Raw genomic sequence first — 16,018 nt, 5'->3', positions numbered from 1 at the left:
CTGGGGAGATGCCTCCCCGTTCCTGTCCCCCGGCACAGGGTGTGAGTCTTGGGAGACCTAATCAGGGCCTCCTGAAATCTGGGCTTTTCCCAGGCAGGCCGTGGGTGGCTGCTACATCCTCAGTAAGGCTATGGGGGTCTCACTTCCCAAGGAGGGGCCTGGGGGTGGCTTGGCCGCTGGCTCTTTTCTGCCCCACATAGAAACCAGGTGAATCTGCCCCGATGTTCTCCCTCCAAACAATTATGCGATTTCCTGGTGTTGGGGTGTCCTGGGGCTGCCATAACAAAGTACCACAGCGGGGGACTTGAAGCAACAGTTCTGGAGGCCAGAGTTGACATCAGTGTCCCTGGGCTGAAGTCCAGTGTCACAAGGCTACGCTTCCTTGCAGGCCCTAGGGAAGGTCCTTCCTGCCTCCTCCAACTTCTGGGGATGCCAGGCACCCCTCGGCGGTGGCCACATCACTCCAGTCTCTGCCCTCACCTTGACACGGCCATTTCCTTCTGCCTGTGTTAATCTTCTTTTTCTTTTTTGAGATTTCTTAAGGCAAGCTTGTTTTTGTAGTGAATAACGCATAACACAAACGTTGCCATTTTAACCCTCTTTGCCGCCCTCTTTTAAGGACCTTGTGACTGCGTTTTGGGCCAGGATGGCCTCCCCACTGCAACATCTTTCCCTCACTCGCCTCTTTAGAACCCTGCACAGCAGGTCCCAGTCCCAGGCTGCGGACTGGGACGGTCAATCGGGATGGTCATCCTTCGGCTGGTCTGAGAAGGGCCCTGGCGCGGACCCATGCTCTCTGGGTGGCCCTTTGCTCCCCTGCGGGCCCCACCTCTGTCCGGAGAATCCAGGCCAGCGAGTGGGGGCTGGAGGAGCAGTACCCAGGGGCCGGGGGCCGGGATGCAGAGTGGCCTTTGGCATGGGGGACACTGCCCGGCCTGGTGCCACACCTCCCTTCAAAGGCACAACAGCACCACTAGGCACGGAAGAGGTCCTCCCTCCCAAAGGTGACACACGGCTGGGCTCCCCTCCCCATTCCCAGGCCCCTCAGGCTGGGCCTTGGCTAATCACTGTGAAGGGGGCCCTGCAGAGAGTGAGGAAACTGACAGAGAGAGAGGGAGAGAGAGAAAGAGAGAGGGAGAGAGAGGGAGAGAGGGGGAGAGAAGGGGAAAGAGAGGGAGAGAGGGAGGGAGAGAGAGAGTGGGAGAGACAGGGAGAGGGAGAGAGAGAGAATGGGAAAGAGAGAGGGAGAAAGAGGGAGAGAGAGAGGGGGAGTGAGAGAATGGGAAACAGAGAGGGAGGGAGAGAGAGAGGGAGAGAGGGAGGGAGAGAGGGAGGGAGAGGAAGAGGGAGGGAAAGAGAGGTAGAGAGAGAAGGAGAGAGGGAGGGGGAGAGGGAGGGAGAGAGGAAGAGGGAAGAGAGAGGTAGAGAGAAAGAAAGAGAAAGGGAGAGAGGGGGAGAGAAGGGGAAAGAGGAGGGAGAGAGAGGGGGACGGGGGAGAGAGGGAGAGAGATGGAGAGGGAGAGAGAGAGAATGGGAAAGAGAGAGGGAGAGAGAGGGGGAGAGAGAGAGAATGGGAAAGAGGGAGTGTGTGAGAGAGAGAGAGAGTGAGGGAGACAGGGAGAGAGAGAGAGGGAAGGAGAGAGGGAGGGAGAGAGAGGGAGGGAGAGGGAGGGAGGGAGAGAGAGGAAGGGAGAGACTGAATTAATTAGCTAATCATCAGGTTGGGGGCGGGACTGGGGCGAGGGCTCGGCAGAGCCTGATCTGGGTCTCCAAGGGGCCCCGTCTGTAGCAGAACTTGGCTTACCCGGGGTGCCTCGCTTTACCCTCCCAACAGGTTCTACCTACCAAGGGACCCACTGAGGCTTGGAACGGGGTGGGGGTGAAGATGCGGCCACATGGCAAGCCATGGAAGCCAGGGGGAGCTCTGAGCTCAGACCCTCCCAACAGCCACCAAAGACGGCCGGCTTTGCTCCCAGGGGGCTTCTGTCCTTGGGGGTCCGGCCTCATCCAGGTCCCTGGAAGGGATCTGAGACCCAGGGAGGCTCCAGAGGGCCCTGCAGGCTGGGAGTCTGCCCTGGGAGCTGCTGGTCCTGTGCCACGTAGTGCTGTGGAGAGGGGCTGGGAACATCCACCGAAGGCCCTCAGCTGCTCCTGCCCCAGCCCAGCCCCCAGCCCAGACAGCGTCCTGGCTCCTCCTGTCCCCTCCCCTCATCCCCCTGCCCCCACGACTGCAGGCCTTTCCCCAGTCCTTTGCCGGCCCTTCTGTGGATCAAGGTCAGGCGAGGATGTGGGGGTCTCTTGCCCTGACAGGCCCCCTCCTCCTGGGTGGGGTGGCTACTCCGAGCCCCCACAGCCGTGGCTCCTGGGTGGTGACTGGGGAGGCTGCTGCCCACCAACCCCTCTTCCTCCCCAGACCCCTATTGCCCAGGCGGTTCCTCCTGCCAGACCCGGGCTCCCAGGGCAGGCGGGAGGGGGGCCTCTTTTCCGGCATTTCTGCTTTCCAGCATATATTCAATCAACTTAGGACACGCCCAGGCAAACCGCTCAGCAAAAGGATGGGGCTGTGCTGGAAACAGATTCTGTCCGCCTGGAGCTGGCTGAGGGTCCCAAACCCAGCAAGGGCAGCCACAGCTCCACGTGGGAACCTCCTTAGTGGCCCCTGGGGCCCCCCGGCTTTGGTGCTGTCCCAGAGTGACCCCTGCACCCTCTGACGTGTGCATTGGTGTCCTGGGGCTCAATACCACAAACTGAGTGCCCAAAACTACAGCGGTCTCTTCTCTCCGTTCTGGAGACCAGAATCCAAAATCCTGGTGCTAGCAGGTCCACCCTCCCCGCAGGCGTAGGGGGCCCTCCGCTGTCTCCAGCTCCTGGTGGCCCTGGGCTCGTGGCAGCGTCGTTCTGATCTCTGCGTCTGTCCGGGTGTGGCTTCTTCTCTGTGTCTCTGGGTTTGTTCCTTCTCTTTGTATAAGTCACTGGATCTGGGCCCCTCAGTCCAGAATGGCCTCACCTTGAGATCCTCAACTAATCACATCTGCAAAGGCTGTGTTTCTACATAAGCCACATTCTGGGGTTCTGGGAGGACGGGAATCTTTCGGAGGCCCTGTTCAAACACTACAGGGGACCTGGAGTACTCTCCACAGACCCCTCCTTCTGAGGTCCCCCCAGGCAGCTGTGTGGCCCTCGACAGGCCCCTCCCCTCTTAGGACTCTGTTTTCCTGTCTGTGCAGGGAGGGGGTTGGGCCATTGAGCCACCAAGGGATCCTGGGCTGGGTTTGTCATGTGTCCACCACACGCCCCCTGACACAGTTGCCTCCTGGGGGGGGGGGCAGGGACAGGCCCCGGCGCTGCTCCCACTAAGATTACCCTCAGGATCACATAGGGGAGCCCAGGGGCATCCCCTCTCATGTGGGGGAGGACCCTGTCAGATCTGTTGTCTGCTGGAGGGAAGGTTCAGGGTCATCCTTGAAGCCAGCGGTGGGGGGCCCATCTGTGCCTGCAGGAGCCCAGGCTCTGGCTGTGCAGAGGAAGCTCCAATCCAGGTGGGTGGCCAGAGTCTTCAGGTTGGGCCTCTCGGGGCAGCCCAGCCCGGCTCATCTCAGCCCAGCTGACCCGGCCTGAGCTAGGGATCCCAATGAAATACATGACACACCTGGTGAGGTTTCAATGTCAGATGGAAAATAATCATCTTCAGCATAAGCATGTCCCCGATATTGGATGGAATATACTTCCGCTGGGAAATGATTCACTGTTTATCTGACAGTCATATTTAACCAGGCATCCTGTGTTGGTATTTGCTGAATCTGGTGCCTACAGCAGACACTAACTCGACCTCTGTTGCATGACTGAATGAATGCCTGCAAAGGTGGAGGAAGGAACAGGCAGACTGGCCACGCCCCTTGCCGAGCACTGGCCTGCCTGGATCCTGCAGGCGAGGACCTCGTTCTCCGGCCCCCACAAGGCTGTGCCTGCCCCCGTTGGCCTGTGCTTCCCTGGGCGCTGCCTTCACTCTTGTTTGAGGCTCAGGGGGCTCAGGATGGGAGTGCACACGGGGCCCGCTGTCTCTACCCGCCCACAGCTGCCCCCACCTGTGCAGACGGCGCCCCCTGAGCCACCCCCAGCCTGGCCTCCGGGGATGAAAAGCACCCCATGGGGAGGACACGAAGTTGAGGCCCCTGGAGGCCTGACCCTGAGGCTGGCCTGGAATGCGAGGCCCTCGGTGCCCTCCCCCTGTGCCTCTCAAGCCTCTGAAGGCCCTGGATCCCACAGTCAGCTCTTATTCAGGGGCCCATGATGGATAAAAATTCAGAGGGGAAAGCAGAAGTGCTGGGAGGAGGGCGTAGAGCTTCCCAGGGCCTCTTATGAAAATCTGGAGAGGAAGAGACGGGCTCAGAGCGAAGGTGGTAGGGATACCCGGGCTTCCCCAGCCCACAGCACCCTCAGGAGAGTGGACGCTGGTCTGGGACGGGGCTGCCCTGAGCCATGGCGCTCAGACTGGTTGGAGGAGGGGCTGTTCAAGGACATGAGGCACCTGTGCTGGGCCGGGGGCAGCCGGACACCAGGCCTGCAACCCCCGAGGGGTGGCCCGGCACTGAAGGTGGTGATGCCTTTGATGGACTTGCCAGACTGGCAGAATCATCAGTAACAAGGTCCCTGGGACAGGGCACTTCCCGGGACAGCTCTAGATGCTGCAGACACCCACCCGGAGAGCCAGGGCTCCCTTCCTACTGACAGGGCTCTGAGGCCCCCCAAGCCCCAGGGTCCCTCCGGAGGCAGCAGGCCCTGTGTAGACATGGCCACGCAGCAGACCCACGGGCACAGCTGTCGGTCGCACAGGCACGAAATGCCCCTTCGGGAGCCACACGCTCACGTGGTGCACAAGAACGTTCTGCCAGGGAGCAGCAGCCTCTCCTCCCTGCCTGCCACCCTGTGGAGCCGAGCCTTGGGCAATGGCAGTGGATGCCAGCGCCGGCCCTGTTCATGCAGGCGGCACTCTGTGCTGGCCCCAAGATGAACGATACCTCCTGGAATAGGATGCAGGACAATTTCTAGGTACAGCTGGAACTCCTGACACCCCACCAATGCTTTTGCTTTTGGGACCTGGTAGAGGGGTGACGGGTCACGGGACAGCTCACCCACCCTGCCAGGCCTCTGGGGTGCTGCCCTGCAGGCGAGCTCTGCAGCCCCCAGCTTCCTGCGCTCTGCAAGTTCACCGCCTTGGAGAGCCACGCCTGTCACTGAGTGCTGGGGAGGCACAGGCAGTGTGGCATCGGCCTTCACTCACACAGTGCCTGAGGCTAGCGGGGGCCAGCAGGGAAGGACCTGATGAGCGCTGGAGAGGAGAGGGAAGCTGCACACAGGAGGCTCTCTCTAGGGACCTGGCAGACGCCCTTGAAGTTTAAGGAATTTGAAATGAAAGTGCAACTTAACCCCCTGGAGGATTTCCCACGACATCTTATGCAGCGTCCCCTTCTTTCCCTCCAAGCCTGCTCCAGACTGAATTGCGCCCCCCAGATTCCCTTGTTGAAGCCCCCGCCCCTGATGGGATGGTATTTAGAGACAGGGCCTTCAGGAGGTGAGTAGGCTTAGATGAGGTCATGAGAGTGGGGCCTCGGGATGGGATCAGTGCCTCACAGGAGGACAGCAGAGAGCCTGCATTCTCTGCCCCGTGGGCGCAGCAAGAAGATGCCATGTGTAAGCCTGGGAGCTGCTCTCACCGGGAGCCGGATCTGCTGGTGCCTTGATCCTGGGCTTCCAGCCTCCAGAACTGAGAAATACATCTCTGTTGCTGAGGCTGCCGGGTCTGTGGTGCTTTTCCATAGCAGCTGGGAAGACTGAGACGAGGCATAAACACACTTACACCCATTCCATTTCAGCTGGATGCGCCGGATGATGGAAACGGAACACTGGAGGGAGTGCATTGGGAATTACAACCTGAAGCCCAAACGGATGGTGGCTTCCTGACACGGAGGATGCCAGCCCCTCCCACTGGGCATCTGTGTTCTGTTTTACACTAATGCGGGAGGAGTTTCATTTTGTGTCACGCACATGAGTCTCTGGGACATGGGCTTGGTGACGAAGCCGTGTGCCCCGTTGTGCCAGCCCCAGGGGTGGGATGGGGGATGCAGCCCCAGGAGACGCGGGATTCGCCCTCTCAGGGTCTCCCTGGATATCCTTGGGATGTGGTTGGGGGAGCCAAAGCACCCCGCTTAAGTCATAAAGATGCATAGGCTGAGGACTGAGCCAGCCCTGGGCCCAGGGGTATCACGGACCCTCCTCCATGCCCCCACAGCCAGGTGATGCCCCACAAGACACCGTTCACATGTGGTGGGCCCTGGTCACCGACAGCCTCTGTGGCCCTCCTGTTGGTCCTGCCCACTCCTTGGTCACCCAGGGCTGGAGGCAACGCAAGCCCCTGGAACCCACCGTCGGAGGGAGGGACAGGGCTAGGAGGAAGGTGAGCCCACCCCGGGAGCCACAGTCTCCACAGCAGAGGCGTCACCTTCCCCCACCCTGACTTAGGCCCACCTTCCAGGACCCTGCTTCCTGGTAGGGAGCCCAGGAGACAAGGGTGAGCAGGCCTGGCCTCCAGCCCTGTCCATAGTCGAGTGGGGGCAACACAGGCAAACCAACCCTGAGCTGGAAAGGGACTGGAAAAATCATGACATGCATTTCATTCACTCAGGACACTGTAAAGCACATGGAACCTGCCAGAACTTTCGTACACCATCCCGGGCCTTTCCTGCTCCAATAAACCAGACCTTGACTCAATCATGCAGGCGGCAGACCAAGGGGGTCCAGGGAAGACAGACAGGCGGTCCTGTGGCTCTGGGATTGGCTCCTGGTATGTGCATGGCTGGCACCCTCCCCCGGCCAGGAGACCCCAGCCTGCCTGGGCCCCACTGGCCTGGCCAAGGCCATTTCTCAGGCTGGCCGTGTCCTCCCAAGCCTGTGGGTGTTTGCTCTGGAAAGGGCCCCAGGGCAAGAAGGCCAGGGGCAGGACTGGGATCCCACCTGGCCCCTCCCTGCCCTATCAGTACCCCTGCACACAGCAGGATGGCCCCGGCAGAACGTTGAATATAACCACCCCCACCCCACCACCCTCGGGGACTGAGCAGGCTGGCGTTTCCCTGAGCTCAGCAGCTCTGGGCAGGAGGCATGCCAGGGGACCTGGTGCTGGAGCTGAGTGGCTTTGAGGCTGGGGCTGGCCCAGCAGCTCAGGCTGAGAGTGTTGGGGGCCACTTCAGCCTCTTCTGGGGGTCCTCCAGTCCAGGGGCCATGCTTCCCAAACCCAGCTCCAGGCCTCTCCCACCCCAGCCCTCACCCTGCATGGCTCCCTGACTCCTCCTCGAACCTTCACTGCCCCTAAACCACCACTGCCCCTTGGGCTCGGCCGTGTGTCCCTCATGCCCCACCCTCACCTTTGGGTCAGGCCTGGCCACACCCTTCCTCCTGACTGTCCCCGTCTGTTTCAAAGCTCCAGCTACACCTGAGTCTGTCACTGGGGACCTGGGGCCCTAAGGTAGGAGCAGGGTGGTGCAGGTGCAGCCCAGCCCTAGCTTCCCCAGAGCACCCCCGAAGGAGAGCTGACCTGTGCTCTAGGTCCTGCCCAGGCCACTCACGCCTTCACGCAGAAACTCTGAGCTCAGTGCCCTTCAGGTAGCTGGGGCTGGCTCTGGGGCCTTCTCAGCTCAGGGTCCCAGAGTGGCCTTCAGAGAGCAGGTGGGGGTGGGGGTGCAGGCAGGACCCCCGCCCCCAGCCCCGGGAGAAGCAGAGCAAAGCTCCCTCTGGAGGAAGGCTGCCTGGGCCCCTTGCTTCTTCAGCAGGGGCCGGGCTGGTGTATGGGGGCAGGATGATGGGGGTGGGGAGGGGACAGGAAGAGATGATGGAGCCGGGAGGGCTGGGCAGGAGGAGGGCACCTATGCAATCCCAGGCTCTTTGCAGGAGGGATGATTCTAGAAGGCCCTCAGCACACTCAGTCACCTGAGGCTCGAGGCACTTCCCCGACCAGCTGGGAAATTGCTCAGTTATTAAGGATGACAGATGAGTGCTCGGAGGGTGGGTCTGTTCCTAGAGACATCCCCTTTCTGCTTGGAGGCCTGGGGTGGGGCCTTCACCCTGTGAGACAAGCCTCTCTTTGTTCCCAGCCATCCTGTCCCTGTGGGGCAGCTGGATTCACTGTGGGGTAGGATTGGGTGAATGGAAGGGGTGCATCCAGCAGGGCCAGGGAGGGGTCTGGGCTGCCCCCTCCTTCTGCACCCATCCCTGCTCCTGCGAGGCCACTGCTGGGTCCCTGTTAGCCCTGCCTGGCCCGTCCACAGTTACTGCCTGTGGGGCCGGCAGGGGTCCATCCTCCACGCAGGCCTGCTGCCCCGTGTTCCCAGCAATGGTGGACCCTGTTTGTGGTCCACTTCTCAGCTTGTTGTGTGAAAAAATATTTGGTGTTGCTCAACTCCAGAGAACCAAGTCAAGTTCCGTTCTCTGTTGTCAGAGGAGCTAAGGAAACAGCCTGGTCAGGCCCCTCTGGGGCAGTGTTCTGACCCCGGGAGGCCTGCACTCTGGCCGGCCTTTCTGCGGCGAGGCGGCCGCTCCCTTCCCAGCTGACCCTGGTGCCTGGGCCCCATGGCGGGGGGTGCTGGGCTCAGCTTGGGGTGGCCTAGGGAGCCAAGGCAGTGGCCCTGACCATGCTCAGGGACGAAGCTTCCTCTTGCCTGCCGGGAGCCCCAGCCAGTGGGGAGGGCCTTCCTGGCACCTCTCACGTCCTGCTTAATGCCTGGGAGTGTTGGTGACCCTGACGTTGCCTCCAATGGTGGCTTCAGTGGCCCCGGTGGGCTAGGTCCTGGTGCAGCATGGCGGGGGGTGGCTGCCTGCCCCACCCCTCCCCACTGGGACTCCTTATCTGGAATCTGCCCCTTTGGAGAGATAGGCCTGTGGTGTGACAGCCCCAAGTGTCCCCAAAACATGCACAGCATGTTCTGTGTTCAAAAGATACACAGCATCTTCCTAAGCCTCAGTGCAGGGCAGGATGGAAGCCACACCTCCACTGCCACAAACTGGAGTCTGCACAAGGTGCCCAGGACCCAGCTCGGGGACACCGCCAGGACCCAAGCCCTCAGGCAGCCCCTGTCCCGCTGGCTCCTCAAGCTGCCCTTTGGAGGCTGTTAACCCCTCTGCGGAAGAAGAGCCCAAGTCTGTGTCCTCCAAGGGCCATGATGCTCACTTAGGCTTCCAGGACACTCTCAAGAGCTGGCTCTGGCTGGGAGGGCCAGGGCCTCCATCAGCTGCCCCCGGTCTCCCAGGCAGGGGGGCAGTGAGACTCTCAGCATGGCTCAAGGGGTTCCAGAGCCTGAGCGCAGGTGGACTGTGGCTGAATGCTGCTCGCCGGGAGCACCCGAGACACCATCTGGTAGGCAGTGGTGAGGGTCCACCCAGGACCTCATCAGGTCCCTGAGGCGAGTGAGCTCCCAACTCTGCCCACTTCCTCCACCGGGCGGTACCGACGGGCTGGGTTATCCCCGCTGGGAGCGGCCTGCCCAGCAGTACAGCCTCCTCTGCCACACGGCCCACCGAGCTCTTCTCTGTCCAAGGCCACGGGTGATGGAGGCTGTGGTGACTCACCGCCAGAGGCTCTACTCCCCGGGGAAACAGGAAGCCCGAGTCCTGCCCGCCCACCTGCTCGCTCACAGCACCCGCTCCCCTCACAGAGCCTGCCCCGGGGTAGAAACAGGGAGGGCGTGAGGGGTGCCAGTCTGTGCTGAGCCCCCACATCGCACCTGCCCTGTGCTGGTGGTTGGGTCTCCCTGCCCCCAACCTCTTCCCCTGGGGCAGAGAGAGACCAAGAGGCACTTCCACCTTACCCAGACCTCAGACACCCCCATGGCCAAGCCACCACGCTGGTCCCTCAGGGGCCCGAGCGGAGCCTGTGCTGCTGTGTCCGGGCACACCAGCCCTTCTGTCCACAGCCCGGGACCCCATCCCAGCGTCCCCTCCCCTCCACCTAAGGGCTCTCTCACCCAGAGCCGGCAGGCAGGTCTTGCTGGGCTCAGCCCTCTCAGACCTGGGCCCCCCATGGCCTCCAGACCTGCGCTCCCTCCTGCATTCAGATAAGCATGTCCTCCCACCTCACACCGCCCCTGTGAGTCACTGTGGTACACAGGAAGGGGGTCCCACCAGGCCAGGCAGACGACCCCTGGTCTCCACTCCAGGAGGGCGAAGGCACAGCCACTGGGGATGAGGAGGAAGATGAGGAGAGATGGGGTGGGTTCTAATGGCAGGTAGAGGCATCAGACCCCACCCCAAGCACCCAGGAGGTTCCTCCAGGCGGCCGATCCCCTCCTCCAGGTCAGCTTGGGGTTTCCACAGAGCCAGGGCTGGGGTCCCCACGTGCATGTCCTTATGGATAGGAGAGGGCTTGGGTGACCTCAGGACCCCTGGTGGCATCCTGATTTCCCTCATTGCTGCCTACCCATTCCAGCATTGGGGGTCATGAAAGAGGCCAGGCCAGACTCACCCAACCCTGCCATGGAGGCTGAAGCAGGCCCCTTTGGGCAAAGAAGGTTTGAGGAAGAGAAACCCTTCAGGCCAGGCTCCCTGAGCTGTCTTCGAGAGGAGAGCCCCCCAGCCTGCTGCTGAGACCAAGGAGCTGCCATTCCTGGGTGGGGGAAGTGGGGGTTCCCCGGGCTCCCAGGCCTCTAGGGCACCCTCTCCTACATCCAGTCGAGGCAATTTCTCAGGAAGGCCTGAGTCCACGTGAGGAGTGGGTTCAGCTGTGCAGGGGGGTGGCTGGCGAGCCGGCAGGTGACTCAGGCAGAAGCCCCCAACTCACTTGCCCCTGCGCCCCCGGAAAGCTGCCCACTCCTGTACTGTGCCCAGCCAGCCTCACCGGCCCCCGCAGCCTCCACGGGGAGCCGGGCAGAGCTGCTGGGAACCGGGCTGGAGACCAGCCGACCAGCAGCCCCCCATCTTCCAGATCTCGGGGTGCCCAAGGCCACCATCTCCACCAGGCCCAGGCTTCCTCTCAGAGGTGAAAAGTGGGGAACCACTCTCAGAGGGAAGCTAAGTCCCCTCCCTGTCCCGTCCTATAGACACCAACACCATAGGAGCCAGGTCCCCTTCCCTCTCATCCTATAGACACCAACACCACAGGGGCCAGGTCCCCTCCCCTGTCATCCTATACACACCAACACCACAGGGGCCAGGTCCCCTCCCCTCCCGTCCTATAGACACCAACACCACAGGGCCAGGTCCCCTCCCCTCCCATTCTATACACACCAACACCACAGGGCCAGGTCCCCTCCCCTCCCCTCCTATACACACCAACACCACAGGGACCACGTCCCCTCCTCTCCCGTCCTATACACACCAACACCACAGGGCCAGGTCCCCTCCCCTCCCGTTCTATACACACCAACACCACAGGGCCAGGTCCCCTCTCTCCTGTCCTATAGACACCAACACCACAGGGCCAGGTCCCCTCCCCTCCCGTCCTATACACACCAACACCACAGGGCCAGGTCCCCTCCCCTCCCGTCCTATACACACCAACACCACAGGGCCAGGTCCCCTCTCTCCTGTCCTATAGACACCAACACCACAGGGCCAGGTCCCCTCCCTCCCCTCCTATACACACCAACACCACAGGGCCAGGTCCCCTCCCTCCCCTCCTATACACACCAACACCACAGGACCAGGTCTCCTCCCTCCCGTCCTACAGACACCAACACCACAGGGCCAGGTCCCCTCCCCTCCCGTCCTACAGACACCAACACCACAGGGCCAGGTCCCCTCTCATCCTTCACACACGAGGAAAGGTATGCAGCACAGCATCTCTGAGGCCATCTTGAGGGACAGCGCCACAGGACAGGTACAGTGACCACACAGCCTTAATGCTCTACACCCCTGGCCACTCTCCCTCCAATAGAACCTCACTGTATACTTCATTTCCAACCAGAGAGAGCAGGGCACTTGTGGGGTGGCACAGATGCCCTGTACCCCATGGGCCTTTCCTGGAGAGGACCAACAGCCCCGCACCAGCCTGCACACACAGCCACACACATCCAGCGGTCCACCTCCTAATACCATCGGCACACAACCCATGTGACCACTGGGCACAGCACACCAAGACCACTGGAATGCAAATTGGTGGCTGCCAGGGGCTGGGGGATAAGGGAGCATTGGGGAGTGAGTCCCAGTGGTAAGGAGCTTCCTTCTAGGGTATACAAATGTTCTTGAATTACAGTGGTGAGGGTGGCACAGTGTTGTGTACTAAATGTCACTAACGGTAAATTCTGTTTTATGTATTTTACCACAATTTTTAAAAACCACACCCAGGATCAGGGACTCATTGTGAAATCCCATGCCAGCTTCTCCTCTCCCAGGGATGGGCATGGTTCTCTCTAGGCAGACAGCAAAAGCCTCTGCTGTCCACTCCTGAACACTCAGGAATACAGCATTACAATTAGATCAACCACAGCCACAGGCGTTATCGAGTCATCTGGGAGCCCCAGGCACCATTAGGCGGATGGACACCACTTCCTGCCCAATATCGGAAGGATCTCCCAGGGCTGCTGTTTTCAAGAATTAACCAAGTCCCAGCTGAACAGGCACCTGAGGGGCTGGTGCTGGCTTAGAAAGATGTTGAGTCCACGGATTCGGCCTAGGGAAGCTTTGTGTGGCTGCTAGGACAGCCTCCCAGCCATGCACATCGCCCTGGGAGCAGCCTGGCTGACTGCCCTCTGCCCACACAGGGAGGAAAACTAAACTCTTCACCTGGGCATTTGCGCTTAGGTGGGCTCATGATTAGAGCACTGAGTTCAACAAGATAAAAAACCAAGTTTAAAAGGCCTCTCTGCAGGATGCGCACTCCCTGATTCTGAGTGGATGAAGACTGGGCTCAGTCCCCACTCCCGACTCTTGGTTCACACAACCGAATGTTATGGGAGGTCAGGTAGAATATTCCATTCCCCGCAGGCAGAGGGGTTTTAAGACCCCCTTTTTACAAATCTTCATGGTCCTCGTGGATACAGTCCCTAGGACTGACCCTAGTTACAAACATGATTTCTTTTTCAGCTGCGGTTTCAGCAGTAGATTACTCTGAAAGCTCAGTTTGTGTCCTGACCATTTTCAACCTCGTGTACTTTGTGTGCTAACCTGAATAACTGCGTTGTTGGGGGAAACTGCGGATTTGCTAGCTGAGCCCAGGGCTGGGTGGTGACGGAGCCCAGGGCTGGGTGGTGACGGAGCCCTGGAGACAGTGACAACCCCGACCCTGTCGTACCCTACCCGCTGGAAGGGGAGCGGTTCCTGACCTGAAGCCCCCGCGGGCTCCAGCTCCGCCTGAGTCCTCAGAGTACTTACAGGCAAAAAAGCGCCTCCCCGGAGCCTGGCAGAGCTAAAGTGCTGGGTGTTTACCCAAGACAGCTATTTGGGGAAAAGGAGGAGAGAAAAGCAACATTTCTTCCAGCTTCCTGCCAGCCCCCTCAGCGGATGAATTATTCTCATGGGCTCATCCTGTTGGTCCTTAACTGAAAGACACAATTCATTTTGCCTTTTTAGCCCAGGAGATGTTGAGGGGACGGGGACACTGTGACTCGGAACGAGTGACCAGGTCACGAACCTGAAGGACAAGCTCCCTCATTGAATAATTAATCAAGGACCGCTGCCTGAGCCTGGAGGACGCCAGCCCTCAGCCAGGCTGCGGGCTCCGCCACCGGGGCGCTTCCGGCCCTGGCTTGCCCCCAAAACCAGAAAAACTGGGGTGCTGGCGGCTGGGAGCAGACACCGGAAGGCCAGGCCGCCCTCCGCCTCCGCGCCCCAAGTCGGGCTCTGGAAGACTCCGCAGCTCCGAGCATCCCGCGCCCTCCTCCGGAGACCCCCTCCCGAGAAGATGCTTCCCCCTGCCCCCACCCCCTCCGAAACTTCTGCGTCCCCAGAAGCCGGGAAAAGTTGAAGGGCGCCGGCGGCTGCGGGGGCGCGCGGGACCGGCCGTCAGCACCGCGGACAGCTCCGGGCGTGCGGCGGCCCCGGGACGGCGACCCCGGCCCCCCCCGCGGCGTCCCTACCTGTCGTCGTTCTGGAAGGACGGGTCTCCCAGCAGCAGGTCCCGGAAGCGGTAGCGCGGCGGCAAGGGCAGCACCTCCGAGTCCAGGTCGCTCATCTTGAAGCCGGCGGTGTCCAGGAGCGCGCCGTCCCCCGCGCAGGGCTGCCTGCGGGCACACGCCAGCGCCCCTCAGCCCGCGCCGGGCGCCCTCGCGGACGCGCGCAGCCCCCCGGCCCGCCAGGCCCGGCCCGCGCAGCACAGCCCGCGGCCACCGCGACCCACCGGGCGGGCGGCCGGGCGGGGGCGGGCCTGGCGGCACATGCGGGCGGGGGCGCGCGGTACCGGCTGCGCCGGGCTGGGGCTAGGGCGGGGGCTGCGCAGGGGCAGGGGGCGGGGTTCCCTCCAAAGCGGCCCCGAGGCTTGGCAGGAGGTAAGGGGGACAGGAGCGGTCATGGCCAGCTCAGGGACAGGCGCGCACCACTCCTCCCTGATCCCCCAAGAGCCGGGTTGGAGGCCCTCCCCCTGCTCTGAAGCCCCGCCAGACCCCTGCAACCCCTCCCAACTCCCCAGCTCCCCTCCCCGTCCCCAGGGTCTTTGCCGAGGCCGGCTGCTCAACCTTCTTTCAGGGTCCAGCCCCAGAGACCCCCGTCTCAGACCCTCAGGCTGTTGAGGGATGAGGGTGGAGTGACCAGCAGGCCTAAGAAGACACCCTTGTTTGCAGCCTCCCCAGGCGGAGCAGCTCAGCTCAGGTCAGAACCCCGGGGGGCTGCTAGGCCCTCTGGGCCCTGAGCTGCCCTGCCACTGTCACCAGATGAGGGATCAAACAGACACAGAGAGCTGGCAGCACAGGGTAGGGGCATCGTGGCACACCGGGTAGAGTGGGAGGACCACTGCTGGTCTGCAGTTCTTGGGGGCCCAGGCAGGTATCTTACAGGGGTCTTGCATCTTTCCTGTCCCCATGTCCCCCATTGAAGTGAGTTTGGGCTGCTCCAGGAGAAGCAGGAGCTGAGGGGCAGGGAGCTCCTTACCTGGCCCAGGCCGACCCTAGTTCAAGGCTGCAAGGCCAGCAGGGGGGGGATGGAGGGGACTGGCTCCCCCACAGGCAGGGGCAGGAGGCTCTGACCACACCCAGCTCCCCGTGCTGTGCCCATAGGCCCTGCACGGAAGCTACTCACTTGGAACACCAGGTCCAGGGACGCTACAAAACTCTCCTCTCTCCCCTCAAGTCGGGCGGGGTGGGCACATTCCTTGAGCCCCCACCAAGTGCCTCTCCTGTGTCCCCTAACCCTCAGACAAGCAGCAGGCAAGGAGCTATGGGCACCCCAGGCTGAAGCTGCAGGCAGCAGGTGTGTGCCCCAAACCCTGCTCCTTGTTATGAGGTCACAGGTTCAACCCCCAGGATCTGGCAGCGTTTGAAAAATAACATTTTCCTAATTGCATCAGCGTAGCTGCATGTTTTTCCTTAGTCACAAGCTGGCTGGGCCATGGGGAGGTGCAGGCAGGCAGGGGAACCACGTGGCCAGGGGTCGGGGCTCTATTTTCTTGATTTTGTGCCTTCCTTACTGAAAGCCCCTTTCAATGGCAAAACCCCAAGAGACTGCCAGCTCCTCAGGCGTGGCTGCCTCCTCCCGTCCCCGCCCCGTCTGCCTTTTGAGCGGCTCTGGTTCCTCCTCCTGGCCTCAAGGCCCAGTCTTGGCAGGGCCCATGGACAAGCTCAGGGGGTTGGACCTTGGCTTGCTTCAGGAGTCACCGGGGGAAGGAAGTGCACCAGGAGTCCAGAGACCTGGCCCCACCCCTGCTTCCCAGATGCAGCCTGGGGAGGGTGACAAGGACAAGCTGCCCTTCCTCCCTCGGGAAGCCGCTTTGACACTTGAGTGAGCACACGGCCATGAGCAGGTGTCCCGCAGGCCTCCTGGCATCCTGCCTTGTTCCCCTCACAGAGCCAGAAACCTTGAAAATACTTGGCTGTTGTGTTGGCTGAGG

General features: G+C 61.6%; 1 protein-coding gene across 1 annotated transcript in view; it reads right to left on the bottom strand.

Moving 5' to 3' along the window:
* The window catches only part of KCNT1 (potassium sodium-activated channel subfamily T member 1), a 94,156-nt gene that overhangs the window by 67,251 nt on the left and 10,887 nt on the right, over window positions 1-16,018 (bottom strand). The window contains exon 2 of the mRNA XM_063714531.1: window positions 14,058-14,201. Coding sequence (XP_063570601.1) covers window positions 14,058-14,201 — 144 coding nt within the window. The remainder of the gene's footprint in view (window positions 1-14,057; window positions 14,202-16,018) is intronic.

The sequence above is a fragment of the Pongo abelii genome, chromosome 13 (assembly GCF_028885655.2).
Source record: "Pongo abelii isolate AG06213 chromosome 13, NHGRI_mPonAbe1-v2.0_pri, whole genome shotgun sequence".
NCBI lineage: Eukaryota > Metazoa > Chordata > Mammalia > Primates > Hominidae > Pongo > Pongo abelii.
This window is presented reverse-complemented; position numbering and strand designations above follow the sequence as displayed.